Consider the following 14,759-nt stretch of genomic DNA (forward strand, 5'->3'; position numbering starts at 1 on the left):
ACACACACACACACACACACACACACACACACACACACACACACACAAGAATAAAATCATTCACTCTAACAAATCATTCCAATATTTAATGTTGCTTGTAATTTTCTCCCACTCTGTCAATTTATCATGTACAATTTTGCATTTGATTTATTTATTTATTTATTGAATTGATTTTTGCTGCTTTATTCATTAAATAAATTCACAAAGTAAACTTCCTGAAAGTTGCACAAAATAATCCACCACACTATATCAACAAGATTTATCACATCAACAAGATTTATCACAAAGATTACAAATCTGTTGAATTAACAGTTGAAGTCTTTGCAACTCATTGACCCAGAAAGGAAGAAACGTGTGAAGATGGATGGATGGATGGATGGATGGATGGATGGATGGATGGATGGGTGGGTGCATGCATTGGTGGATAAATGCATTGGTTGATGGATGGATGGATGGTTGGGTGTCTGGATGAATGGATGGATGGGTAGATGGATGCATGGATGGATGGATGGATGGATGGATGCACTGATGGATGGATGGATTCATGGATGGATGCATGGAAGGAAGGATGGGTGGAAAGGTGATTGGATGCATAAAAGGATGGATGGATACATGAAAGGATTCTTGGATGGATGGATGGATGGATGGATGGATGGATGGATGGATGGATGGATGGATGGATGGATAAAATGTATAAATGGATGGATGCATGGATGGATGAATAGATGGATGGATAATTGTTCGATGCATGGATGGATGGATTCATGGATGGGTGGGTGGATGGATGGATGGGTGTCTGGATGAATGGATGGATGGGTAGATGGATGCATGGATGGATGGATGGCTGCACTGATGGATGTATGGATTCATGGATGGATGCACGGAAGGAAGGATGGGTGGAAAGGTGATTGGATGCATAGAAGGATGGATGGATACATGAAAGGATGCTTGGATGGATGGATGGATGGATGGATGGATGGATAAAATGTATAAATGGATGGATGCATGGATGGATGAATAGATGGATGGATGATTGTTGGATGCATGCATGGATGGATGGATTCATGGATGGATGGATTCATGGATGGATGGATTAAGGATGGATGGATGGATGGATGGAGGGATTCATGGATGGGTGGATGCATAGATGGATCAATGCATGGATGGAAGGATAGATGGATGTATTGATAGATGCATGGGTGGAAGGATGGAAGGATGCACGGATGGAAGGATGCACGGATGGATGGGTGGATGGATGGATGGATGAATGCATTGATGGATGGATGATCGATAGATGGATGCATTGGAGGTTGGATGGATGCATAGGTAGATGCATGGATGGATGCATGGATGAATGAATGGATGGATGATATTTTTTTCATTCATTCAACCTTTATTTAGACAGGCAAATCCCACTGAGCCTCGAGGACTCATTTACAAATAGTCAAGTCAACTTTATTTATAGAGCACATTTAAAACAGAACTTATTATCAAAGTGCTTAACAACAAGAATCAATGAGTAAAATTAAAGAGAATATATATATATATATATATATATATATATACTGTATATATACTGTATATATACAATACACTAATAATAATAATTGAAGAATTAATAAAAAGCATTTAAAACATAGGGTCACAGATTAAAAAAAAAAAACACTAGATCAATTTACATTGTGTGAAATGCCTGAGAGAATAGATGAGTTTTAAGCAGGGATTTGAAGTGAGGAATGGAGGTGGCCTGCCTGATGTTGGGGGGCAGGTTGTTCCAGAGTTTGGGGCCCATGACTGAAAAAGCCCGATCTCCTCTGAGCTTCAGTCTTGTTTTTGGAACAGCCAAAAGCAGCTGATCAGATGATCTAAGGGCCCGAGAGGGAACGTAAGGTTCCAGAAGATCAGAGAGGTAAAGGGGTGTGAGGCCATTTAAGCATTTGAAGGTCAACAGAAAAATTTTAAAGACTATCCTCGTACGAACAGGGAGCCAGTGAAGGGAGGACAGAACTGGAGTAATATGTTCAGACCTATGAGTTCCGGTTAAAAGCCGAGCAGCAGCATTCTGGATGAGCTGAAGACGTGAGATGGAGGCCTGGCTGATCCCAGCATAGAGTGCATTGCAATAGTCCAATCGGGTCATGACAAAGGCGTGGACTAGTTTCTCAAGGTCGGGTCTGGACAACACTGGCTTGAGCTTAGCTACCTGTCTGAGTTGGAAGAAGCTTTTCTGCAGAACAGAGTTGAATTGTTTGTCAAACTTGAAGTCAGAGTCTAAAACCATCCCGAGATTTTTACCAGACTCGTTAAGATATGGCTGAAGAGAGTCCAGGTTGACAGGATCAGTGGCGGCAGTTGAGCTAGGGCTAAAGACAATGACTTCAGTCTTCTCATTGTTAAAACTTAAGAAATTTGAAGCCATACAGGCCTTAATGTCGTCCAGACATTTTAACAGAGGGTGAATGGAGCAAACACTTGCTGGTTTCAGAGGCAGGTAGATCTGGCAGTCATCAGCATAGCAATGGAATGAAAGACCATGTTTCGTCAGGATGGACTCCAGTGGGAGCAAATAAAGTGAGAACAGAAGGGGTCCAAGAATCAAACCCTGTGGGACCCCGCAAGAAAGAGGTAATGAGGCGGATACATTATTACCAACCTTGACACAGAAATCTAACGATGCTCTGATTGTCTTTCAAACACGTTTTTAACATAATAAAAGAAACTTGTAATTTGTCCTTTTTCCACTTACGTTCAGCTCTCCTGCATAGATGTTTGGCTGCACGAGTGGTCGCGTTCAACCAGGGGTGTTGTGCATGCTTTGGTCACCTGATTTTTAGCGGGGCCACGAGGTCTAAAATCTTAGAGTAGGTCACGTCATGCCTACTGAGCAGCTCCTGCGTACTAATACAGGCAGAGTATTAGATAATATTAAATATTAGGTAATATTAAAGTCACATGTGAAATAGGGATGTAACAACACATCGATTTAAAATGATATATTGATTAAATGATTGATTCAATTATATTGTGGCAAAACCAAAACATCAATTCATATCGTCATCTATAAAATACGCTTTTATTTTGAAATTCTCAAGGCACGTCTGTGTCACCATTTCCGTGCGCGGCTGTGCTCTGTGGCCGCCTCAGCAACATGGCAGACGAGGCAGAAAACACAAATAATTAAATTCTCTCTCCTGCTGGATTTAAATCAACTCTGTGGAAATATTTAGATTCCAACAGAAGGACGGCTCAACAGACAGAACTCATGCTGTATGCAACAGGTGCCAGTGTGAGTTCAAATACTCAGGAAACAACAAATTTGTCCGTTCACCTGAAGAAGAAACACGGCATTGATAGCCATGTTATGTAAGCTCAATATCTATTTTTGTTTCTTTATAACTGAAAGATAATCAGGGCACTTTTAAGTAAATTGGTTTAAAAAATGCACTTAAACATGAGAAATGTGAAACTATACTGAACAGGTCATTTATTTTGATTTTTTCATTAATGAAGAAAAAATGTTTTTGTTTTTTTAATGCCTGGTGCCTGTAATAACAGAAATAAAATGGCTAAATCATATTTGAATTGTTTTTGTAAGTTTATTTATATGTAAATGAGATGGGCATTTGATAACGTAATATATCGAGCGCAGACTTATGAATCGAAATCGTATCGTGACAGACTTTGTGATATCGAGAAAAATTGTATCGTCATAAAAACAAATCAATATAATATTGTATCGTGGTAAAGCTGGTGATTTACACCCCTAATGTGAAACTGTTTTTGTCTCACCACGAGCACAAATATCTGTTTCAGTCAGAACCAGTTTCCTGCAACATTTTCTGGACACGTCTTGAAATCAGTTTCTCCTACAGTCACTGTTGGACTGACAGTAACATGTTTGCTTACAGTCTGGGTTTTAGTTATTAAACCCACCTTACCCTCCTTTAAACCCACATATAGACTGGATGGGCAAACTCCCATGACCCCTAGGACCCTAGTGAGGGTAAAGAGCTGGTCCAGTGTTCCACAGCCAGGATGAAACCCGCATTGTTCCTCCTGGATCTGAGGTTTGACCAGTGATCGTACTTGCTTCTCCAGTGCCCCTCCTCGGAGCCGACTTATTCAAGGCCTCGCCGAACTCCTCCCACATTCTATCTTTTGCCTCAGCAACAGGCCCTCCGGTATTCCTCAGCTGCCTCAGCCAATAAGATCCGATAGGACTCTTTCTTCAGCTTGACAGCCTCCCTAACCTGGGGTGTCCACCACTGAGTTCGTGGATGGCCATCACGAGAAGCTCTGACAACCTTGTGGCCACAGCTCAAGGCAGCTTCCTCAACAACTGAGGTGCATGGCCCACTCGAACTCAATGTCCTCCGCCTCAGCTGGGATGCAGTTAAAGCTCTTCTGGAGGTGTGAGTTGATCTCTCTGATGGTTCTTCTTCCAGGTTTTCCCAGAAAACCCTCACTACATGTTTGGGTCTACCAGGTCTGTCCGGAATCTTCTCCCGCCATCTGATCCAAATCACTACCAGATGGTGATCAGTTGACAGCTCAGCTCCTCTCTTGACCCAAGTGTCCAAAACAAACGGCCGCAAATCAGATGATATGACTATAAAGTCAATCATCAATCTACGACCTAGGGTGTCCTGGTGCCAAGTAGGGATGCACCGATGCACTTTTTTAACATTCCGATCCGATCCCGATACCTGGAACTGAGTATCGGCCGTTACCGATCCAGTTCCGATATCATGATCATCATTGATTTTATATGAGGCTGCAATAATCTCCTCTCAAGTACAATTTATACAACTATATGCATGCATGTCCAAAAAGGCAACTTGAGGTAAGTTTTATTAATGTTGGATAAGTTTTAAAGTTAGAATTAAATTATGCTAACACAAAACATGTTTCTTTTTATTCCTAGTTTTAAAGTGGATATTAAAGTGATTAATTTAAGCGATTCTTTAAAGTTGTTTTATATTTTTTTTAAATAAGGGGCAGATATAAGATTTTTTTCTTCTTTCTGCACTCTTTTCATTCACTGTTTTCTTTTTGATGATTTTTTTTTACATTTTGTTTCATTTAAATGAATGAATAAATTAAATAAAATGTTAAATGGCTTCAAACATCTGCCAAGTTCATGGCATAAACCAACAGACATGTTCCTGTTTTTAGTATTTTACATCACTTTATAATGTAGCTGTTTATGTTTTTAATATATTTATAATTTTCAAATCATGTTTTTTTATGATTGTCTCCTGTTGTACTGATAAATATCTCCTGGAGGGTAAACTATATCTTGGCTGCAAGTATCAAGCTGTGAAATCCTTCATTTTCTACAAGTGATAGTGGTTGGTCATTAATTATGATGAAGTTTAGCAATTTCTCTGTAAACATTTGAGCTCCATGGTTTCAGCGATGTCTTCTTCTTGTTCAATCCGAAGCAAGCAGCCTGATTTGGGGCAGCCACGCTCAGTCTGTCCCTCCTCAGAGACGGGCAGATTGGACGCGGCTGGCCGGGGTCAAGTCGCCTCTTTCGGTTTGACCAAAGAGCAGCGCCCAGCTGAAGCCACGGAGCTCAAATGTTCATCGTAAAACTAACTTTAACGTGGTTTAATGTGGTGCTATGGCTCTGCAGACATTGCACGATGCTGTCTTGTGGTGTTTCTAGTGTAAAATACTTCCACACAGCGGACATGTTTAGATGAAAAGTTTGTTAGCTGTTAGCCACAGTGCTGCTAACTCAGTCCTCACGTTGTAGGTGCTGCAAACTATGAACTGGATTTCCTGAATGTGAGGCGGGTCTTATTACTCGGTTCATGAGACAAGCCGCTGTTCAGGAAATCCATTCCATAGTTTGAAGCCAACATACATCATGGATCGGAAATATCGGCAGGTGGATCGGAAAAATCCGATACGTAAATGATGCTGGTATCGGAGGCTGATACCGATACTGGATCGGATCTACCCCATCCCTAGCGCCAAGTGCACTTATGTTCGAACATGGTGTTTGTGATGGACACACTATGACTAGCACAGAAGTCCAACAACAGAACACCAGTCAGGTTCAGATCAGAGAAGCCGTTCCTCCCACTCACGCCTCTCAGTTACAATTGCCCCTGACAACATAGCTCCTAGGATCATTCATGCACACAAACTCCTCCACCATGATAAGGTGGCAATTCAAGGAGGATATATATAAAATATATCTATATAAATTTTACTTCCTCTTAAGGGATCTTACCAATGAATCAATGAAGTTCTATCTAATCTTATTTAATTCTAAGTAATTTAAATGTGAACTAAAGACATATTACCATTTAAACACCTGGATATTTTATTTTATGAACCTTTATTAAACCAGGCAAATCCCATTGAGATCACAGATCTCTTGCAAGGGAGGCCTGGACCTGAAGGCAGCCTAACATGCATGTTTTTGATCTATGGGAGGAAACCGGAGTACTCGGAGAAAACCCACGCAAACACAAAAAGAACATGCAAACTCCACACCGAAAGACCCCAGGTCCAACCAGGGATTGATTCCACGACCTTCTTGCTGTGAGGCAACAGTGCTAACCACTGAGACATCGTGCTGCCAGTAAATATACCGGATATATTAAGATACAATTATTAAAAACTTCCAGTTAATCAAAAAAGTTAAATCTGGTCCTCTGGACATTCAAAAAAAAAACAAAGCAACTCATCAACAACATCACTATTCCAATAACAACACATTCAGTGTAGGACAACACTCCAGTAGTCAATTACATGCCAGGGAGACAGAAAAGTGGGTGAAGAATTTATCTGACAGACAGCTCACCCAGCCAGAGACAGAGATTCTTGCCAGGGGACTGAACTTTGCGGTTGCACCAAGTAGAATTCCTCTGGTGGAGATGACCACAGCTACTGAGTCAGCCATCCGCAACAACAAAATTAAAGAAGCTGAAGCAGAACAGCTCAGAGTCAAAGTTTCAGCCTGCCTCAGTAATGCCAAACCACCACCTTCCAACATCAGTAGAGAGGAGAGGGACGCACTCACCACTCTCAGCAAGGACAAAAACATCATCATTCTCCCAGCAGACAAAGGAAGGTGCACAGTGATTTTGAACCAGAAAGACTATCATGAGAAAGTTATGACACTCCTTAGTGACGTAAACACTTATGAACCTCTGAAAAGAGATCCAGGAAGCGGTTACAAGAAGAAATTGATAGATTGCCTGAAAATTTTGGAGCAGGACAAGGCTATTGACCGTTTTCTGTACCACAGACTGTACCCAGGGGAGGCCACACCTAGTCTTTATGGTTTACCTAAAATCCACAAACAAGGTGTACCTTTAAGACCAATCGTTAGTATGATTAACTCTGTCACTTACAATGTTTCCAAATATCTGGCGTCTGTACTCATCCCTTTAGTTGGCAGCTCAGAACACCACATACAGAACACCATGGACTTTGTGGATAATGTGAGGGATGTCATCATGGAGACTGATGAAACAATGGTCTCTTTTGATGTCACATCACTCTTTACATGCATTCCTGTTGATGATGCAGTAGAGGTGGTCAGTTTAAAATTAAAATCAGACACCACTCTGAGCAGCAGGACCACGCTTTCCACAGAACAACTGTGTCAACTCTTGAAACTGTGCCTGCAGTCAACCTACTTCACATATGGGGAGCAATATTATAGGCAGAAACATGGGTGTGCTATGGGGTCTCCAGTTTCTCCTATTGTTGCCAACCTGTACGTGGAGGAGGTAGAAAAGAGAGCCTTGACGTCCTTTTCAGGGACACCACCAAGTCATTGGTTCAGGTATGTTGACGACACCTGGGTTAAAATCAAATCTCAGGAAGTCCAACATTTTACTGACCACATCAACTCTGTGGATAAATACATCAAGTTCACACGAGAAGATGTAAAAAATGGCAGGTTGGCTTTCTTGGACTGTGAGGTCTCAGTCTCTGATAGAGGACATTTGCAAACTGAGGTGTACCGCAAACCCACCCACACAGACCAGTATTTGCAGTTTGACTCCCATCACCCTTTGGAGCACAAGTTAGGAGTCATCAGGACTCTGTATCACAGAGCAGACAGCGTCCCCACTAGCTCAGGAGCCAGGCAGAAGGAGAAATCCCACACAAGACAGGCTCTAGAGCAATGTGGATATCCTAACTGGGCCTTCCTGAAAGCAGAGAAGAAACCCAAACAGGACTCCAGTCAGCCATCAGGTGAAAAGGAGGAACCCAGACCCAGACCAGTGGTCATTCCATATGTTGAGGGAGTATCAGAGAAACTGAGACGTTTATTTTCTAAACATAACGTCCCAGTGGCTTTTAAACCCCAAAATACATTACGGCAAAGACTGGTTCATCCCAAAGATCCAGTCCCCCGGCACAAACAGAGTAATGTTGTGTATGCTGTTCAGTGTCAGGAGGGCTGTGATCAGTCTTACATCGGGGAAACAAAACAGCCACTGGCCAAAAGGATGGCCCAGCACAGAAGATCAACATCATCAGGCCAGGACTCTGCAGTCTACACTCATCTCCAGGCCAGCGGTCACTCTTTCAGGGATGAAGATGTGCACATCCTGGATAGAGAGGAACAATGGTTTGAGAGAGGAGTAAAGGAGGCCATCTTTGTGAAAAGAAACCGTCCATCATTAAACAGGGGTGGAGGCCTACGTGTTCAATTGTCCCCCTCTTACAATGCTGTGATTGCTAGTATCACTCAGCCCTCTGTGAATAGTAAACAGCCATCAGGTGCTAATGATCCATTGTAAGGCTGATGGTCCTTCTTGAGCATGTGATCAGCTGGTTTTGGTTGTCAGCAGCAAAACTGGTTGATCCACTCTGAGAAGGTGCTATTTAAGAGACTGAGCTGAAAACAGCACCTCAGACTGAGGAAGTCTCTCGGACGAGAGACGAAACGTTTCTACATTTTTTGTTGTTTTGCTTTGTTTTTTTTGTTTTGTTTTTTTTGAATGTCCAGAGGACCAGATTTAACTTTTTTAGATTTTTCTACCTGGATTATTGAGCATGCATCAGGATATTTCCAGTTAATCAGTTTCACATTTCAGGTTGAACAAAATCCAAACTTGTTTTTCCATCATCATGAGCATCATTTTAGTTTTTTTTTTTTTCATTTTGGTAAACTTGGCACTAACTCCTAAAGGATCATCTCTGATGATCTCGTTAGTATGAACCAGTTCCTAAATGTGTCTTTCATTAAATGATGAACAGGTGTGTAGTTCCCTTTTGGTTTGAGGTTTTTGTGCAGACCGTGTCCAGTATGTTTTGTCATCATGTATTTGGTGAACAAGCACAAGCGTATTGATCAGCTGACCTGACTCGCAGCCATGATGCAAGTAAGCAAAGACACTTGGCTGTCAGGTTTATTTTACTCTTATTGTCACTTCACAGCACAGAAGCGACTGGTAGTGCCTTCCTAGCCAATTAGGCTACTTGAAGTGCTTTACAACACAATCTGTGTCCTCATTGTCCTCTTTTCTCACTGTCTCCGTCTCTCTGCAGGCTGCTGATCCAAGCTGGCATCGACATCAACAGGCAGACCAAGGCGGGCACTGCCCTGCACGAAGCTGCCCTCTGTGGGAAGACGGACGTGGTGAGACTCCTGCTGGAAGTAAGTGGATCTGTGAATAAAAACCTTCCAGCATTGGAAACTGAGACAACCCTCTACACAAAAATAAAAGATAAATAGTCTCTGTGGTGGCGTTAACATGTTTAAATCTGTTGAATATGACAACAACAGTCTGGTCTTCACAACTTTACTCTACAAAAATCATCAAATTAGTTTAGAAATGTTAAGTTATGTTCAAATTTATATGTAAGAAGTTATCAATGGAACACTGAAATAAGCATTGTTTTCAGTAACAACAGTTTAAAAGAAGTGGATGAACTTTTGGTAAGTTGTACTGCGATGAGCTAATTAACTTTGTATGAAAAATATCACTAAACACATCACAAACTTAAGAGGAGAACTGGAATAAGATGAATCTGTAAAAAAAAAAAAAAACAAAGAAAAAATAATAGGTGGTTTGAAAATGTTAAGGTATACAGTAACTACGTATGTACAGTTTGTAATGAAAAGCAAAATTATTGTAAGAAATAAAATGATAATATTAAAAAATAACAGTTTTTTTTTTTCACATAATTTAATGCAATGGTTCTCAACTCTGGTCCTTGAGGAACACCAGTAGTTTTTTCCTGCTCCCAACACCTGATTTAGGGATTTAATTACTTCCTCAAGTTCTGCAGAAGTCTGTTAATCACCCATTCTCTCAATTCAGCCGTGCTGGAAACAACTAAATCATGCAGGATGGTGTTCCTCAAGGATCAGGTTCGGAACCACTGATCTTTTGTACATATGAGCAAAAGATGGCCAGAAAGGACTTTGTTACATTCACAGTATAAAATAATGTTATGTAGACAACTGAAAACAAAACTTTTATTAAAACTGCATAAAAATTAATAATTTTTAACATCAAAGTAACATTTTGAACTTAAAGTCAGTGGAGTTGTTTTTTTTTAATATACACTCTTATTAAGATGGGATGTATTATATGGTGCTGTCCCTCTATCTGTCTGTTGACAATTTCTCTGATAACAGAAATGTCAAACTGACCCCTTTGTTAAAACCATGTTTGTGCTCCAACTTTACATCCGTCAGAGAAGTCAGACCCTTGTCCTTTATATTGTCTCCATCTGTCCATCTGTAAGACAGTCCACTCCATGGAAACTGTCATTAGACTATTGGACCCCATTGGACCTTATTTTCATCATGACCAGTTACACCAAATAAATCCTGTACTCTTAGTTCTGCAAAGTCTAATGCTGTGACTATAAACTGGTTTGAGAAGGCTGGTAGATAAGTTCTTCATGCTGAAACTGATAGCTGCAGTTTCATGTTCTTACATGCTCTTTAACTGAACTGTTTTGATTTAAACACAATGGACAGCATCGTCATCAGTCAAATTACCCTTTCACCCCACCACAATAATTTTTATACCTAATAGACTCACATATATTCAGATTGTTGTGAGAAGGAATTCATATTTTGGATTATGATTATTCTGACACTTTACAGACCTGCGTTTTACAGAATACTCTTGACTGTTGTATTTTTCTGGTAAAACCTGATTGAGACTATTACCCTAAAAGAGAGAATAAAAACTGTTCAAACTACAACAAACTCATCATTATCAAAAAGGAATAAAAAAGCACTGAAAGGTTTTTAACAACTGACAAAATAAACGTTTTGTTCAGTCGATGGCGCTGTCATCAAAGTGAGCTGCATGCTGTGGTAGAAGTAGAGCAGACCGACTTTTACTGACTTAAATGTTGTGCAGACGTGTTTAATAGATCTGAACTTTATGATGCATTGTGCTTTAAGTACAGTTCCATTCACACTGGAGGACAATCCCTGCTGTGCTATCCAAGTCTTAATCCAAGTCTTAATAAGTTGTACCTGGATTGCAGGAAATTTGGAAAACAATCATGATGCGGCCTAATATCTTGGTACTCTTCAAATAGGTTTATTAACTACTGGTCTCTGCATCTCCAAGATGTTCTCATGTTCTGTATGTTAGCAGCAAGTCTCCTCTACTTTACTACACTTGATCGCACCATGTCCTGTATCCCAACCAACCCTCAAACCATGTCAGGATGCAGCTATAGCTAAAAAAAACCCTGCCAAACTAGAATTGCTATACTGCCACAGGTATTTAATCTGTTCTACATTGTTTCCGTGATAACAAAAAAGGTTGAATCATGTCATCTGGACTTCGTTTTTTTTGTTAAAAAGAAACGTTTCGCCCCTCATCCAAGAGGCTTCGTCAGTCTGAGGCCTAGCCATCTGGTATTACCCAGAAGCCACCCTGACTCTTGTGTTTCAAGCCTGCCTCAGATACCCCTGAAGTCTGGCCTTTTCACTAATGGTTTCAAAAACACAAAGTTTGTTTCTCAGTCATCCAGGTATATAACAACAAAAAAGGTTGGCTAGGCCTCAGACTGACAAAGCCTCTTGGATGAGGGGCGAAACGTTTCTTTTTAACAAAAAAACGAAGTCCAGATGACATGATTCAACCTTTTTTGTTGTTATATACCTGGATGACTGAGAAACAAACTTTGTGTTTCCGTGATGTTGTCAAGAACATGGTCTTAGTCCAGTCACGAGGACTTAGTGATCAGTCGTGCTTCAAATTCTTAAAGACCAAGTCAGGCCAGTAAGTGAGGGCTCCATGTCTTGGATCCCCTGCCGCCACAATTCACCCAGGACCTCTACATGCTGACTCGACAATAATAAACCACCAAACCTTTCTCCAGATGTTTTGTGCATGTCTAAAACCTCTCTGAGATCTATCACACTCTATAAAGGGGAGCTTGCTGCCTTCCTCTTACGCCCCTGAAGACCTCGCCTAGACCCTCCATGTTCTGCCTGAATTTTTACAACATAGTAAGGTCGTCATTCAATATAAAGGGGACATAAGGTCTAATATGCACAACTATAGAGAAATATTGTCTGGTAGCTTCAGAAGTTTAACATTTTGTTGAATTAGAAATGGAAAAATGTGTGTTTTGTTGCGGTCTTTTTAAAGCCATCCATTCTAATGATGATCCAGGGACTAAAGTCTACAGGTCTCTCTAGTAAATGAGTCCTTGTGACTCAATGAGACTAACCTGTATAAATAAAGGTTGGATGAAAGTGATGCTGCTTTCAACCAATAAAGAGAACCAGAGCCACAGTTTGAGCCAATCAGAGCAGAGCAGGGTGGGTCGTGCTATCTGACACTTGGCGGGTTTGCACAGTGCTCCTAAGTCAGAGATAGATTGCAGGTGTGAGCACCGATCAGTGTTTCCGGGACTTTTTTCCAAGGAACCAGCCCCAGCCCCATCCCCACCCCACCGAAGGTGATGAAGTAATAATTTTTTTAATATGTGATCGCACGTAACCAATTCACTTCAGCCAGCGGAGATACCAGAACTGCTACACCACTACGCCCACCACCTCCTCCTGCACCACACCCCGTCCTACCAGGACTTTTGTATCTAACTGTTAATGTGTTTGGAGCATCACTATCATCGTATAGACATGTGCAACTTGTGCATGAATTAGACCAAGCTACAGGTCTGAGAGAGAGAAAGAGAGAGAGACTCAGTCTGAGTGTCTCTCATGGAGCGGGAGGAGGCTGCTGCTGTAGTACTTATAATTAAACGCTACAGCTTGAGAGGGAGGAGGGCATGATACAAACGCTTTTCTCGGGATGGTAGCAATAAAAGCCAAATGATTTATGAAAACAAGAGAGGTAATGTATTTTAATGGGCCTGTGTCCTCCAGCTTGTGAAACTAATGCTGTCATTTTAACCCCTGACTGCATTAGGCTGTGAGACTTTTCCCCAAAGCATGTTTGGACTGAAGTCATCTTTGTTCATTTAGCCTATATTTGATGCTGCTGAGCTAAATATGATGTTGTTTTGCAGCTTCCAGTTGTCTAAGCTGAAAAATAAGATCCAGTAAATCAGCAGAAGAACCAGATGGGACTTGGGTTACTATCTGTTCACATCATAATGAAAAATCACTTAGATTAATAAGGGGCCAAGATGGTGTAAAGGTAGGGCAGCCTTCTTGGGACCAGAAAGTCACAGGCTCAACTCCCCACCATGTCCACATGCCGTGGTGTCCTTGAGCAAGACACTCAATCCCTAACTGCTCCCCAGGTGCCTACATAGCTGCCCACTGCGCCACCTGGGTGTATCTCATGGGTATGCAGAGAACTAATTTTGTCATTGTATGAGAACATACACTGATGACAACACATAAGTCTTCTTTCTTTCTAATAACCTGCCCACTATTATCTTAGAGTCTTGTTTTTTGTCTTTTTTTAGAATAAAATAGACAGTAGAAACTAAGAGTTACCTCTTTTCTCCTTGTAATGCAGTAGTCCCTCGCTACTTAGTGGTTTGACTTTCGCGGACTCGCTCTTTTGCGGTTTTTCCAAGTAAGATTGGACATGACACACAATTGGCTGATTGATGGATGAGCCATGGATTGTTTATTTAAAATAAATTGTTTTCAATTATTTAGCACCTGCTAAATCATTAGGTGCAAGGAGAAGCTCCCTCCTGCAGCCTGTCATGATCTCCACTCTCTGCCACCTGCGGCTCCTTGCCACGCCCACATTTCTCCTGCTGCAAAAGCTTTGTGAAGGTTAACCCTTTGCTGTCTAGATGCACCGATCGACTTTTGTCTTCCAAGTTAAAATTCAAAGTATGTCATGTCTTAAAATCATCATAAACACAAAATATAAAAGTGTTAAAAGTAATTTTTAATTATGTTAGAACTTCTATGTTCATTTGTTTCAGTGTAATTGATCAAGTACAATTCTGCTCCGTGCTGCAGAGCTGCGTGAAGGGTTAACCTTTTGCTCTTCTGCTGCGCTTCTCTTCTCTACAATTTAAATTTATATACTGTAATAGTTCCATAGATTGTTTATTTAAAATATTACAGTATTTAAATTGTTTATTTACACAGAAGGAGGGATATTGGGAGGTGATGAGTGTAATTTTAGCAGAGAAGTGGGCTGGCAGAGAGCAGAAGGTGGCAGAGAGCTGAGATCATGACATTCTGTGTTCTATTAGAGCGTTTAGAGTTTAGAAACATTGTTTAGAATATTGCAAGAGTTTGGGAAGAGTTTAAAATGCCTTTATGTGTGTGTATATATATATATATATATATATATATATAT

General features: G+C 40.8%; 1 protein-coding gene across 1 annotated transcript in view; it reads left to right on the forward strand.

The window, feature by feature from the left end:
• The window catches only part of caskin1 (CASK interacting protein 1), a 259,915-nt gene that overhangs the window by 163,411 nt on the left and 81,745 nt on the right, over positions 1-14,759 (forward strand). Inside the window, exons 9-10 of the mRNA XM_037689337.1 lie at positions 9,529-9,637; positions 11,281-11,300. Of these exons, the coding sequence (XP_037545265.1) occupies positions 9,529-9,637; positions 11,281-11,300 (129 nt within the window). The remainder of the gene's footprint in view (positions 1-9,528; positions 9,638-11,280; positions 11,301-14,759) is intronic.

Source organism: Nematolebias whitei, chromosome 15 (genome assembly GCF_014905685.2).
Source record: "Nematolebias whitei isolate Nwh7 chromosome 15, NemWhi1, whole genome shotgun sequence".
In the NCBI taxonomy this organism is placed as follows: Eukaryota; Metazoa; Chordata; class Actinopteri; order Cyprinodontiformes; family Rivulidae; genus Nematolebias; species Nematolebias whitei.